A 15,391-nucleotide genomic window follows, 5' to 3' on the forward strand; every position below is an offset into this window, starting at 1 on the left:
AGATATTTTCTTGAACAAAAACTAGGTAAAAATGATATAGAAAAGAAAATGTTGTGTATACTAAAATAAGGGAAACCAATTTTCCAGGTGGCAGGGGTGGGAAAATCAGTATCTTTTGGAACCAAGAGTTCAAATTATAGAACCACAGAATTGGACAGAACCTTGGGCCAATGCCTTCATTTTACAGATGAGAGTGCTAAAAAGCAGAGACATGAAGACACTTGTCAAAGAGCATAAAGCTAGTTACCAGGAAAGCCAGGATTAGAACTCAGGTCGCCTAATTCTCAAGCCAGTGTTCTTTATGTTAATCAAGTGAGGATAAAGCTCAGGATGATAAGTACTATTTTAAGCATCAGAGAACAGGAGAATATGTGTTGCTAGTACTGGCACAGAACTTCCAGGGAATTGAAACAAGAGGTCAGACAACTAAGGACAGTCTATTGCTGTGGTTCAGGTAAACACTGTTATGAAAGGAAAGCTATGAAGTTTATTAAAGTACTGGGGGGGAAAAAAAAAAAGGAAAGCAGTCTTTATCTGATAATAAAAACCCACTAGCAAAGGAAATATCTCTCCGGGGTAACTTTTCCAAAGCCTTCTGAAATAATGTTTAAAAGAACAAACAAAAATGACTTTTAAAAAAATTAATTAAAAAACCCACAAAGTCTCCCAAACCCAAGAACAATAACTTCAAGACTTCAGATGAAAAACCAACAAATTGGAACACATATATGAATAACTTAGACCAAAATAATTCTGTATGTTAGAAATAAAAACCAAGTTAAAAATATTACAGTAAAATTTCCCTAGGGACATAGGAAAGAGGCACCAAAAGCAAACACCTCATTTCCCCTGGGACTGCCAGAGGTAGAGTTGTGAGCCTGTACAGAAAATTAGGTAGAAGGGCTTTCGATTCAACGATTTCTGAACTTGAATGCTGGGGAGTCAAAAGAGGGGAAAGAAATCATAGCTAGTACCTGTAAAATTATGAAGGGGATGAAAGGGGAGAAAAAACACAAAAATCTTTATATAATACACTGAACCCTATATAAAATAATAAAAAACCTGTGCATGAAATATAAAATAGTAAATATAAGGAGTTTTTAAAAACCTAATTTCCAAATTGTCAATGCAAAAGCAACTTCCATTTTAATTATATAACAATTCAGTTACCCTCAACTAAAATTAGTAACAACTCTGAAGTTTCATAAATCTGAACTAGGCAAAAAGATTACAAACTCTACTGTATACCACAGACCTCAACCTAGACAGTCTTTAAACTTGATCTCATTAATTAATAAAAGTTTAAATGGAATTCCTATGGAAACACTGTATTATGAAAACGACAACCTGATTTTTTGACTGAAAGATTTAAAAGTTGTTCTTTTTCACTTCCAGCATTCAAAGAATACAAAGAAAACAAAATATGCAAACATATCTCATGATAACACAGGACTCACACATTCCAAATGATATGTATCATCTCAAGACCTCAATTAAGGATTCAGCTTTTCAGATGCAAATCAATCCTATACAGTTACTGACATTCTGACAGCATTTAAACGAATTAAATGTTTTTAAGAACTATCTTGGGCTTCCCTGGTGGCGCAGTGGTTGAGAGTCCGCCTGCTGATACAGGGAACACGGGTTCGTGCCCCGGTCCGGGAGGATCCCATATGCCCGTGGGCCATGGCCGCTGGGCCTGCGCGTCCGGAGCCTGTGCTCCGCAAAGGGAGAGGCCACAGCAGTGAGAGGCCCTCATACCGAAAAAAGAAAAAAAAAACAAAAAAAAAGAACTATCTTGATTAGGCTTCAAAGAATCACACATTTTTCTATCTACTAACTTGGAATGAAAAGAAATATTACGGTAGGGCTCTGTTCTTGATTCTTAGTAGTCCATGCTGGCTAGTTTCATATTTGTGAACAATTACATGTTTTCCAAATCCACACATTTAAGGTCCAAGTATAAGAGTTGGGTTTTCCTCATTATACAAAAATAAATGATTTACTCTTCTCAGGGTGAGAATAGTGACTATATGAGTGTAGGATCAGATGTTAGAGGTAAGTATCCATACCTCAAAACCAAAAAATAAAAATTCCAAGATTGAGTTTTTAAAAGACCTGAAACATTGTATTTTAAAACAGTTACCCTAAAAGTTTGAACAATTTTTTTCAGCTTGTTTTTAAAATGGTGGTCCTAAATTGAAAAATAAAAACTAAATAACACCACTATGTGTCTGTCATCACATTAGAAAACTGCACCATTTAAAATCTGTGGCAAATGAAAACTTGTTTCAACAGAGGATTTTTGTTTTAATAGTCATCTATGGTATTCTCAAGGAACACGTTTCGCACATCCAAAATGGATGCTAATTCCAAAATGTGCTTCTGGAGGTGAGGGTTCTCCACTGTTTCATCCCTTGGCAGTTGTGGATATGATTCTGGATAATTTCGTGTTTCCTGGTAAACAAAGAAGAGAAAAGTCAATTCTATAGTTTAAGGAAAGAAAATTATACACATTAATATTACTGTTAATATGAACAGTATTAAGAAGTAACTTAATATGCATATTTCTCCTTCATATTGGTAATATATTTGTTGAACATACGAAATTGCTGACATTTGACCATTTTGACTCCAAAAATGATAAGTTCATATGGTTCAACCCAATATATTCATTCAGTGAGTTATTTCATGAATATTTACTGGGGCCTATCATTTCTGGGAACTATGCTATATTGTGGAAACCATATAATTCCTACTTGCTGGGGGGGAATCCTAAAATACACAGAATTTCAACAAGTATTTGTTAGTGAATAAATAAATACATGTTTCAGTAGAAATTAAAATGAGAGAAAAGACATGGGAAACCCTGAAAAGGTCAAATTAATGGGCCTGGGCAATTAATTATAGGAGAAGGAGGTGTCAAAAATGACTAAGATTTCAAGAATGGATGACTTGAAAGAAGAGTTGAGAGCTACTCAGAGAAAAAGAGATGTAAAGGAGGAGATAATTTGGGGATAGTATAAAGCTTCAGGTTTTAGGTATATTTTATTTAAGGTAATGGGCTATACAAAGAGGACAGCCCGTCAACCAGAATTTGAAAATTCAGGACCGTATCTCAGAAGACAGGTTTGAGGGCTTCCCTGGTGACAGACTGGTTAAGAATCCGCCTGCCAATGCAGGGGACATGGGTTCAAGCCCTGGTCCAGGAAGATCCCACATGTCGCGGAGCAACTAAGCCTGTGTGCCACAACTACTGAGCCTGTGCTCTAGAGCCCACGAGCCACAACTACTGAAGGCTGTGTGCCTAGAGCCCGTGCTCTGCAACAAGAGAAGCCACCGCAGTGAGAAGCCCGCGCACTGCAATGAAGAGTAGTCCCTGCTCACCACAACTAGAGAAAGCCCACGCACCGCAATGAAGACCAAATGCAGCAAAAATAAAATAAAATAAATTTTTTAAAAAAGAAGAAGACAGGTTTGAGCAGTTTATGTCATACTATATACATATATAATATATACACTGATACAATCTACATGAAGATAAATATTAATAGCCATGAAAATGGATGAGGTTTCTAAGCATATTAGCAAAGAGAGTGAAAAAAAGAGTCCCTAGAAAGAGAGATGAAAGATCAGGGGAAAAAACAAAAGAAGGACTAATAAAAGAAAAAAGAAAATAGTTTTTGTAATCACATGGAAGCAAAAGAAGAAGACAATTTCAAGAATAAAGTGATTCTCATTTGGAAATTCTTCTTCATTTGGTACTTTCTATAGACTACAATTTTGCCACATACTTAATATTTACTGAAAAAATAAATTACCATTTTTCTATACATCTAACATGATGGTCCATATATTAAAAGGTCATTTCTATCTCTCTTGTGCCTGTAGGCCTCAGTAATTACATATTACAGAGACTAAATTCTCATTTTACCACACTAAATACTATGAGGAGTGACAATAATGAAAAGCTCAAAAACCCTAAAAAAAGAAAAAAAACAAAAAACCAGGAACTGCTGGGGCTACTGTAAACTGAACAACTCTCTCAGCTCACACAGGGCTGGGACATGTTTGAATTCTGACCAAACACCCCAAGGGTGGAGAATATGTGTTGAAACAGTGGACATATAAAAGAGACCCCAGAGAAATCATGCTTCTTAGTACTAGGCTGAAATAAATCTACATCTGTATGTTAATGCTACTGTAATAAATCTGCCCTTAAAAAGCTTAAAAACAAGCCAGGGAAAGGTCAAAAAGATGTTCAAGTAATTTAACTCCGGCCAGAACAAACCCAACGCTCTTTAAAGACAACAAAATAGAGAAATCAACATCGGAAAATTCATAATGCTCACAGTTTAACAGAAAATTACTAAACATACAAAGAATTAGAACTATGAGACCCCTAACCAGTAGAAATAAAACAATAAAAGCAAACCTATAAATGATAGAGAATACAGTATTAGTAGGTAAAGACTTTAGCTATTATTATTCATTCAAGAACACAAAAGAAAACATAAATATAATGAGGAGAAAAATGGAAAATGTTATAAGAACCAAAAAGAACTTCTAGAGGTGAGAAAAATGTAATCCCTGAAATGAAAAACTAAATGGACATAGGATTAAGAGCACATTAGACACTGCAAAAGAAAACATCAGTAAAGTTGAAGACAACAGAAACTGAAACACAGAGAGAAAACAGACATTTAAAAAAATGAAGAGCATGTAAATAAACCTTTTTTCACTTAAAAAAAAAAAAAGCAAATCATTGACCTGTAGGACAATATTAGGTTGTTTAACATATATGTAATTGATGCGCCAGAAAGAGAAAGGGAGGAGTAGAGAAAATGTTTGAAGAAATAATGGCCAAAAATATTCTAAAATATATTAAATATGTTGATATTTAGATAGCTCTAAGATGCTCAATAAACACCAAGCAGGAAGAAAGCAACAAAGAAAAGCATATCAAGGTAGTACATCATAATCAAACTGTAGGAAACCAATGTAAATAGGAAACCTTAAAAACAGCCAGAAGAAAACACACATTACACATTGTAATAAGAGAACAATTATTCAGAAAATCAGTAAGGCTATAAAGAAGTTGAACAACATTATAAGCCAACGAGACCCAACAGACATTTATAGAACCCTTCATTCAACAGTAGCAGCATATATTGATACATTCATTTCAAGTGTCCCTAGAACATGTACCATTATAGACCACATTCTGGACAATAAAGCAAGTCTCAATAAATTAAAAGGACTCAAACAATACAAAGCATACTATTTGACCACAAAGGAATTAAATTAGAAATCAGTAAGATATCTTGAAAATTCCCCAAATTTAAACACTAAATAACATATTTCTAAATAACCCATGGTTCACAAAACACCAGAGTGAAATAAATACTGTTTCAGATAAATAAGCAATGAGAGAATTAATTACCACCAGATTTGCACTATAAGAAATGATAAAGGAAATTCTGTGGTAAGAAAAATGATACCAGATGGAAGATTAAATCTAAAGAAAGAAATTAAGAGTGCCAGCAATAATAGATATATAAGCTTTTCCTCCTCATTAAAATTTTTTTAGGAATTCCCCTGGCGGTCCAGTGGTTAAGACTCCACACTTTCACTGCAGGGTGTGCGGGTTCCATCCCTGGTCAGGGAGCTAAGATCCCACATGCTGCATGGCGTGGCAAAAAAAAAAAAAAAAAAGATAATTGACTGTTTAATGCTATGATAACCACAAAGTATCAAATAGTATATATCATACTCAAAAAGTCAAATGACAATAATAGTAGAGACTGGGAGGGAGAAAATGGAAGAATACTATTGTAAGATAATTACATTAAATGTGAAGTGATATTAAAAAAGCAAAATGAGACACAGCATAAATCTACAGTGTTATTAAAATAAAATTCTAAAACAAAACAAAACCTCAATTAAGTCAAATGAAAATGAAGGCAGGAGAGAAAGAAAAAAGGTACAAACTGCAGCCAGGACAAATAGAAAACAAATAATAGTATATTTAACTCAAACTATATTAAGAATTATACTTAATTTAAATGCAATTTAAAACTAAAAATGTCAAGTAAAAGGTAGATATGGTCAAACTAGATAAAAAAAGCAGGACCTAACGCTGTTGAAAAGAATTCCACTTTAAATATTAAGACAGATATAGGTTAAAAGTAAAAGAATAAAATAATATTTGCCATACAAACACAAACCAGAAGAAAAGTGGTATACTTATATTAATATTGCACAAACTAGATTGCAGATCAAGGAATAGTGCCACACATAAAGACAGTTCATAATGATGAATGGGTAATTTCAACAAGACATAACAACTCTAAGTATATACAAACTCAATAACAGCTTCAAAATGAACAATGAAAAAACAGCACCAAAATGAGAAACTAACCAATTCACAAGTATAATTAGAGGTTTAGATACTTCTCTATCAGGGATAGAATAAGCAGACAGAAAATAAGTTAAGAACATGGAAGACTTGTGGCTTCCCTGGTGGCGCAGTGGTTGAGAGTCCGCCTGCCGATGCAGGGGACACAGGTTCGTGCCCTGGTCCAGGAAGATCCCACATGCCGCGGAGCAGCTGGGCCCGTGAGCCATGGCCGCTGAGCCTGCACGTCCGGAGCCTGTGCTCCGCAATGGGAGAGGCCACAACAGTGAGAGGCCCGCGTACCACAAAAAGGAAAAAAAAAAAAATAGAATATGGAAGACTTGAAGAACACTATTAAATATACTTGGAACATCAAGCTGAATTGACATTTATACATCACTCCATCTAATAATGGCAGAAGCATACATCTAATAGCATGTATTAGAATAGCATCTAATACATAGTGTTTTCAAGTGCAGAAAGACTCTTCACCAAGATAATTCACATGCTGGGTCATAAAACAAGTCTCAATAAAGTTGAAAGTATTGAAATCATATAACTAAAGCAGTTAAGCTTAAAGGGTAGGTGCTTGTACTAGAAGAGAAAAAGGTTTTCAATCTAAGTTTCTTTTTTTTTTTTTTTTTTTTGGCGGTACGCGGGCCTCTCACTGTTGTGGCCTCTCCCGTTGCGGAGCGCAGGCTCAGCGGCCATGGCTCACGGGCCCAGCCGCTCTGTGGCATGTGGGATCTTCCCAGCCCGGGGCACGACCCGTGTCCCCTGCATCGGCAGGCAGACTCTCAACCACTGCACCACCAGGGAAGCCCTCAATCTAAGTTTTAAAACAGAAATTAAAAAGAGCAAATTAAAATAAAATTAATTAAAAAGAAGAAAAATAATAAAGTATGAATGGAAATAAATTAAGTAGAAAAGAGACAAACAGTAGTAAAAAAAAAAATCAATGAAAGTGAAATCTGTTTATTTGGAAAGATCATTAAAACTAACAAAACTTTAGCTAGACTGGGAAAAAAAAAGACAGGAAACATTACCAATATGAGTCATGAAAAATCACTAGAGAGTCTACAGAGACTAAAAGGATAAAAGAATATTATCAACAATGTTTTGGCAATAAATTAGAAAATGACTTGCAAGACACAAGTGATTAAAACTAAGAACAAAATAGAAAACATGAATAGCCTTTGAAACTGAATTCATAATTTAAAACATCCCCAAAAGGAAAACTCCAGGTCCAGATGGCTTCACTGATGAATTCTACCAATCATTCAAGGAAGAAATAATGCCAATTGAAAAGAAACTCTTTAAGAAATACAAGAGAATGAAACACACCCCAACTCAATTTATGAAGTCAGCACTACCCTGATAACAAAACCACGTGAAGACATCACAAGAAAAAATTAAATACCATACCATAATCATTCATAAACAGATACAAAAATCCAAAAGGAAATACTAGCAAAATGAATCAAACAATGCAAAAGGATAATACATGACCACAAAATGTGTTTAGCCCAGATATACAAGGTTCAATCAATGCTATTCACCATGTTAACAGAATTAATATATATCAGGATCAATTAATGCAGAAAAAAAGTATTTGACAATCTTTTATACCCATTCCTGATAAAAACTCAGCAATAGGAATAGAAAGGAGCTCAGTCAACCTGAAAAAGGGTGTGTATGAAAAACTAACAATTAACATTATAATTTATGGTAAATGATTAATTTTTTGTTTAAAACCAGGAACAAGGCAAGAATATTCATTCACATTACTTCTATTCACCATTTTGCTGTAAGACCTAGCCCTGAAAAAAGCACACACATACACAAAATAGAAGGCATACAGATTGGAAAGGAAGATGTAAAACTGCCTTTGTCTGAAGATGACATGATCGTGTAGATAGAAAACCTTAAGGAATACACAGAAAGGTAACAAAGAAAATACTTCAGTTTAGCAAGACTGCAGGATACAGGTTAATTTATTATTTTTTTTTTAAAGAATTTTTTGATGTGGACCATTTTTAAAGTTTTTATTGAATTTGTTACAATATTACTTCTGTTCTATGTTTTGCTTTTTGGCCACGAGGCGCGTGGGATCTTAGCTCCCTGACCAGGGATTGAACCTGAACACCCTGCACTGGAATGCGAAGTCCTAACCACTGGACCACCAGGGAAGTCCCACAGGTTAATTTAGAAAACATTATTCACTGATAATACATAAAAACATTTGTTTCTATGTATCAGCAACAAATAATTGGAAAATGAAATAAAAAATATAATTGTATTTACAAATCATCAAAACTTGAAATACTTTGGAATAAATTTAATAAGACACATGTAAGACCTGTATGATGAGAACCACAAAATATTGGTGAGAGAAACTAAAGAAGACCTAAACAAATGGGGAGACATACCATATTAATTCACTGGAAGACTCAATATTATTAAAATATAACTCTCCACAGATTGATTATAAAGATTTAAATGCAATCCCAATCAAAATATAAAATTCACATAGATATGCAAAGGATCTTCTAGAACTGTTAAAACACATAAAACATTTTGGCAATGGCAGGGGGGGCTCACACTACAAAGATTTCAAGACTTATTATAAAGCTACAATTATCAAGGCAGCAGTATATTAGAGAAAAATGCTATCAGTCAATGGAACAGAATTTAGAGTCTAGAAATATCCCTATACATACATGGTTGACTGATTTTCAAAAAATAACAAAAGTAACTCAATGAAAAAAGGCTAATCTTTTCAACAAGAGATACTAGAACAATTTCATACCCATATTGAAAAGAAATTTTAACCCTTACTTCACACTGTAAACAAAAGTTAACGCATATCATAGAACTAAATGTAAAAGCTAAGACTATAAACTCCTAGAATCTTTGTGACTTTGGGATAGACAGAGATTTCTTAGATAAAACACACCACAAAAGAAAAAAGAATTGATTCGTTCAAACTTCATCAAAAGTTTAAAAGTTTAGTCTTCGGGGCTTCCCTGGTGGCGCAGTGGTTGAGAGTCCACCTGCCAATGCAGGGGACAGGGGTTCGAGCCCTGGTCCGGGAAGATCCCATATGCCATGGAGCAACTAAGCCCCGTGTTCCGCAACTACTGAGCCTGCGCTCTACAGCCCACAAGCCACAACTACTGAGCCCATGTGCCACAACTACTGAAGCCTGCGCGCCTAGAGCCCGAGCTCTACAACAAGAGAAGCCACTGCAATGAGAAGCCCGCGCACCGCAACGAAGAGTAGCCCCCACTCACTGCAGTTAGAGAAATGTCATGCGCAGCAACGAAGACCCAACACGGCCAAAAATAAAAAAAATAAATTAAAAAAAAAAAAAAAAAAGTTTAGTCTTCAAAGCCACTGTTAAGAAAACGAAAAGGCAACCCAACAGAATGGGATAAAATGCAGCTAACAAGCGCATGAAAAGATGTCCAATATCCTCATTCAACAGTGAAATGCAAATTGAAACTATGGGTTGGCCAAAAGTTTCAAATGAACTTTTTGGCCAACCAATACAATGAGATACCACTATAAATCCAACAGACTGGTTAAAATTTAAGACTGACAACACTATGTGTCGGCAAGGATGTACAGCAACTTTCACATGCAGTTGCTGGGAAAAGAAAATGACACAACTACTTTGAGAAAAAGTCTGGCAGTTTCTTATAAAACTAAAGACATACCTATTCTATGACCAAGAAAATTCAAAACGTTAAGTCTGGAAAAGACTTGTATAGGAATGTTCATGGTCACTTTATCTGTAATAGTCAAAAGTTTAAAACTGCCCAAGTGTTCATCAAAAAGAGAAGGCCTAGGGGACTTCCCTCATGGCCCAGTGGTAAAGAATCCACTTTCTGATGCAGGGAACGTGGGTTCGATCCCTGGTCGGGGAACTAAGATCCCACATGCCGCGGGGCAACTAAGCCCACACGCCACAACTACTGAGCCCGCGGGCCTCAATGAGAGAGCTCTTACGCCGCAAGCTACAGAGCCCATGCACTCTGGAGCCCGTGCACCACAACTAGAGAGAAGCCCACATGTCACAACCAGAGAGAAGCCTGTGCACCACAACGAAAGATCCTGCACACCTCAACAAAGGTCCCGCGTGCCACAACTAAGACCTGACGAAGCCAAAAAAAATAAGAGAAGGCCTAAATAAACTGTGATATATTCAGAAAATGGAACTAATCAAAAAGAATGAGTTACTTCTACATGAAACAACACAGATGAATATTAAGAATATGCTTGATCAAATAAGGTTTACACTGTATAATTCAAGTTCATGAATAGGTGACATTAATCTGTAGTGAAAATAATAAAAAGAGCATTGTCTCTGGGATAATGGGTAGTGGACTGACTGGAGAGGGGTGTGGAGCAAATTTTCTGGAATGATGCTATGTTGTATTACTTGATTGGGGTTTGAGTTACAAAGGAGTATGTATTTGTCAAAACTCATCTAATGGTACACTTTAGTTCTGTGCATTTCACTGTATGCAAACTTTACATTAAAAAAAGAAGTAAATAAATATAAATTTCAGTTATTTATATGCATGATGAAGTGTTGAGGGGTGAAGTCCACAGTTTACTTCAAAATGCATCAAAAACTGAGATGAACTGATAATTGAAAAGAGAGATGGATAAATGGACAAATATGTGAGAAAGCAAATATACCAAAATGTTAACTGCAGAATCCAGCTAGTGTGTAAATGGGTATTCACTGCAAAACTCTTCCACATTTTAAAATTACAGTCATAAAATGGGAAAAATATCATATTTTAAAACTAAAAATGGCAAAAGACTTTTGAGAATATTTAAGCATATTTGAAAAAGAACCAAATGTTACTTATAAGAAGTGAAAAATGGCTAAAATTTTTAAAACCTCACTGAAGAGTGTTAGTTACATGAATACACAGAAAGAAACAATCTACTTAGAGCAAAACAGACCAAAGACTTGAACACACTCTTCATAAAGACGAACACAGAGTAACACATATGAAAAGTTGTTCAACCTCAAGAGTAATCCCAGAAATGACATTTGAAAGCACAATGAGCTACTACTTACACCCACCAGATTCACATGAAACACAAAGAATGACAGCAACAAGTATTGGCAAGGATTAGACCAATAGCAACTCTTACACACAGCTACTGCAAGCGTAAACTGGTATAACCAGGGCTTTAACTAGTAAGGCTGAATACATCTATAGTGTCTGACCCTGCAGTCCACTACTAGTATGTTCCGCAGAGAAAATCTTACATATGTGTGCCAGGTAACTGATGGAAGATTTCACAGTGGCATCGTTTATAATAATAACAAACCAGAAACAACCCAAATGGCCATTATCAGTAGATAATGAGTAATTTGGGATGTATAGTCAAACAATTGAATCCTATATAGCAGTGAAATGGCTCAATCTCAGGAATGTGACAGTGAGTCAGAAAGCAAGAGGTAGAATACATACAATATGGATCCATGAACATGTTGTGTAGGAACACAAAAACATGTGACAAAACTATAAAGAAAAGCAAATGACAATTATAAAATTCAGGGTTTTAGTTTCATTAAAACTAAAGAGGGGAGACAGGATCAGGGAGGACCCACAGAGGGGCCTCAAAGGTAATGAAAACTTTCTGCTTCTTAAACTGGGTGGTAGCTACTCAGATGTGCCTTAGATTGTTCATCTTTATACCTTACATATTAATATGTGAATATTATATTGGATCTAGTCAAAGTTTATTTAATACAAGTGAAATATATGACTCTTAAATACCTAAAATGGCAAAATTGATCTTTAATGATATTCTTTGCCTACCCGAAAAATCTTGTGCATCCTCATGGTGGCTGAACAAAAGATAAATCTTGTGAGAAGCAAGCGAAGAAATTCATCTCCAAAAAACTGGAGAAATGCCTGATCTGCAAAGAGGAGAAAAGTGACAGTAAAAGGATACTTAAGTGGAAAATACATTTCAAAAGGCAAGAAATGTTCAGGAAAACCTTCTCAACTTTCCTGCCTTCAACAAATACCTTTACAAATTCAAACAATTTAAACAATTTAAAACCATTATAGTACATTCTGTTAAGTGTGCAGTTAGATTAGTAGGGTACCTATTGAACGTGAATGGGTCAGTAGCTGGGCAATATCGCGGTTGATTTTTCGAAGATATTCTTGACACTTTTCCCATAGGCCTCTACGCATGCTTGACAATCCAGAGACAAATAGGAAGGCCATTAGAGGATTGTTCAAAAAGAGAGTGAAGAGGCTACCTCGTTGAGATTGATCTGTAATAACAAACATGTTATATATATAGACAACAGTTTTGCAAAAGAGAGGCATTTGAGGAACATTTTAATATACTGACAATGTATAAAATTAAAGCTGTATCATTAAAGTATACTTCAACAAAGTACATTCGGCTTGGAACTACAAAAACATATCCCAGGTACATTGCTTTCTGCTGAAAAAAACTTAAGATAGAGCCTCGTAAACTTAAGAGAAATGGAAAATGAACATGTTCCTTTGCTTTTTTTTCCCCTCCCACTAACAACTTCCATGCAAATATGGCAAGTGCTGGATCATGGGCAGCTCCTAATGGAACCCTCTGAGAAGCACTAGAACTGCTAATCTCTTTCATTCTCCTTTGTTAGTTGCTCTTTCTCTTCCTATCCCTTAAATATCAGTATTTTCTTTCTCCACATTGCTGATCTCACCTATGCACAAAGTTCAGTTATCATTTATATGCATACTAATTCCCAGTTCCCTATCTGAGCCTAAATAAGCTCCTTAGGTCCAGAACGGTGCTGTCCTACAGTAGCCACCAGACACACTTCAAAAGTGATGAGTCCAAACTGAGACACACTGCGCATTATAAAATATAAATGTCTCATTAACATTCATTCCCCCTGTTTGCTTCTACCTTAAAAAAAAATGTGGCTACTAGAAAACTTAAAATCACATGTGTGACTCCCATTATATTTCTATTGGACAGAGGAGCTCCAGACTACTATACTCAACCTAACTCTCAAAGGTAACCTCAAACTCAACATATCAAAACTTGTAAGTAGATTCTTTCCCGTTGTTCTCCTACAAATCTGCTTCTTATCCAGGATTATCATTTCTACCAGCACCTCAGCCAGACACCTGGCAGTCCATCCCTGCTTCCTTCCTCTCCCTGATTCCCTCTCATCCAGTCCAACATCAAGTCCTACTGGTTCTCCAGGATTATTATCTCCAGCTAACCAGCCACTGTCCTCACTCTGGCCAACATCATCTCCCCATTTCCATCAAAGCTCCTCCCCAATTCATTCTTCACATGCTCGCATGCTTTTTCTCTGCTAGAACACTCTTATTCAACAATTTCCCACCCCCATCTAATTCTACGTATCCTTCAACTCAACTTTAGACATCATTTCATCCACTTTCTTAACCCTCAAGGGCTGGTCAGGAGTTCACCTTACATGTGCTTCCTCCTGTGAAACCCTCAGAGCACCTACAGTAACTGCCCAAGAGGTTGTCTATATCTTCTACCTAGCACAGCACCTGATAAATAAATGTGGAATAAATGCTTGTTGAATGAATGAAGTGACTCTTGGTTAAAGAGAGAACTGCAGAATTCAGATACCAGAGGTGCAGGGACGTAATTTGACATTCCAAATACTTAGGTATCTGCTAGTTTTGTGTCCAGATGGGACACATTTAAGGGATTAGAGGTCTAAGTTTTACAGCACAAAAAATAGGATACTGGACTAAAAAATGTTAAGGACATGTATTTCAATTAACCATATTAATAATAACAACAGTTAGCACATATTGAATACTTACTGTGTACCCAGAATTATTTAATGAGGTAGGTACTATTATCTCCATTTGATAGGAAAGAAACTGAGGCACAGAATGGCTAAGTAACTTCCCAAGGTCACATAGCTGGTAAGTGGCTGAGTTGGGATTCAAACACAATCAGTTTGCCTCCAGGGTCTGTGTTTTTACCCTCTTCACAATAAAACCTTTCAGATTAAATAATTGTGGTATTAACCCATTAGGTTCATGCAATTTAAAATAAAGCTGCATCTTGATAGGAAAATTTGATAGCAAAAAGTACTTGCAATTGGAAGGGGTTACATTTCTCCAAAAATGATAAGAAACAGGTTAAGAAAGTCCTCAAAGCAGGAGAGCTTTACCGTTGTTTGAAGGTAAGTTCTATCCCTTAGTGATTTGCCTTTTAGATACATGAACTTAGTATTTCTACATGTTTTTCCCTGTTAAATAGCAGAACTTACCTTAAAACAACGGTGAAAAGTCTCCAGCTTCTCTCGGGCATTCAAATGCTGACCATCACTTCCTGTGTCAAACTATGTCAGCAGACAGGACTTCTGGCTGGGAAGTAGCAGTAAAATGCCATCTCCCACAGAGAGACATCAGCACTATTCACAGTTAGGGAGATAGTGAAACAGTGACAAGTACTGCTAAAACAGGATTAAGGTTTGTTTAGTATTTTACCTAGCTTAACGACTGGGAATTAGATTAGATTTTATGTGTTGCTTACTGAGGACAAATTATTAAAGACAAAAAGTTTTTCATTTCTCAGCCACCTGAGAAAAGGCAAAACACTGACCTGTCTCTCTGGCACCCGGAGAAGAGGTTCTTTTATTTTAAAAATGCGAGGTAAAAATGTGAATAAAAGACACCCTTTAAATTGTGCCAGTTAGGTTATTCTAACACTTAGGCATAGATTGAGAAGTGTTCTAGACCAGAAATCTCACGGTGTTAAAAGATACTTAAAATATGTAGCCAGAGCTGGAGGAAGTCATGCTATATGGATGACAACCAGCACACCTGCAACACAAATTTTAAAATTCACAAATCATGAGCTCCCCAGTAGCAAGGGACCAAAACCTTACTCTTTTCTCAGGGATGATTTATCATTTCTTTCAGAATAATCTCAAGGCCTAACAGTAGCCCA

The 15,391-nt window shown here is 36.0% G+C and overlaps 1 protein-coding gene across 1 annotated transcript in view; it reads right to left on the minus strand.

Moving 5' to 3' along the window:
• Positions 1–1,815: 1,815 nt before the first annotated feature.
• Positions 1,816–15,391, minus strand: part of SCAI (suppressor of cancer cell invasion) — a 134,191-nt gene continuing 120,615 nt past the window's right edge. The window contains exons 16-18 of the mRNA XM_024762112.1: positions 12,540–12,713; positions 12,247–12,347; positions 1,816–2,457 (exon numbers count right to left, since the gene is read on the minus strand). Coding sequence (XP_024617880.1) covers positions 2,311–2,457; positions 12,247–12,347; positions 12,540–12,713 — 422 coding nt within the window. The 3' untranslated portion in view covers positions 1,816–2,310. The remainder of the gene's footprint in view (positions 2,458–12,246; positions 12,348–12,539; positions 12,714–15,391) is intronic.

Source organism: Neophocaena asiaeorientalis, unplaced genomic scaffold, assembly GCF_003031525.2.
Source record: "Neophocaena asiaeorientalis asiaeorientalis breed wild unplaced genomic scaffold, Neophocaena_asiaeorientalis_V1.1 scaffold78, whole genome shotgun sequence".
Lineage (NCBI taxonomy): Eukaryota > Metazoa > Chordata > Mammalia > Artiodactyla > Phocoenidae > Neophocaena > Neophocaena asiaeorientalis.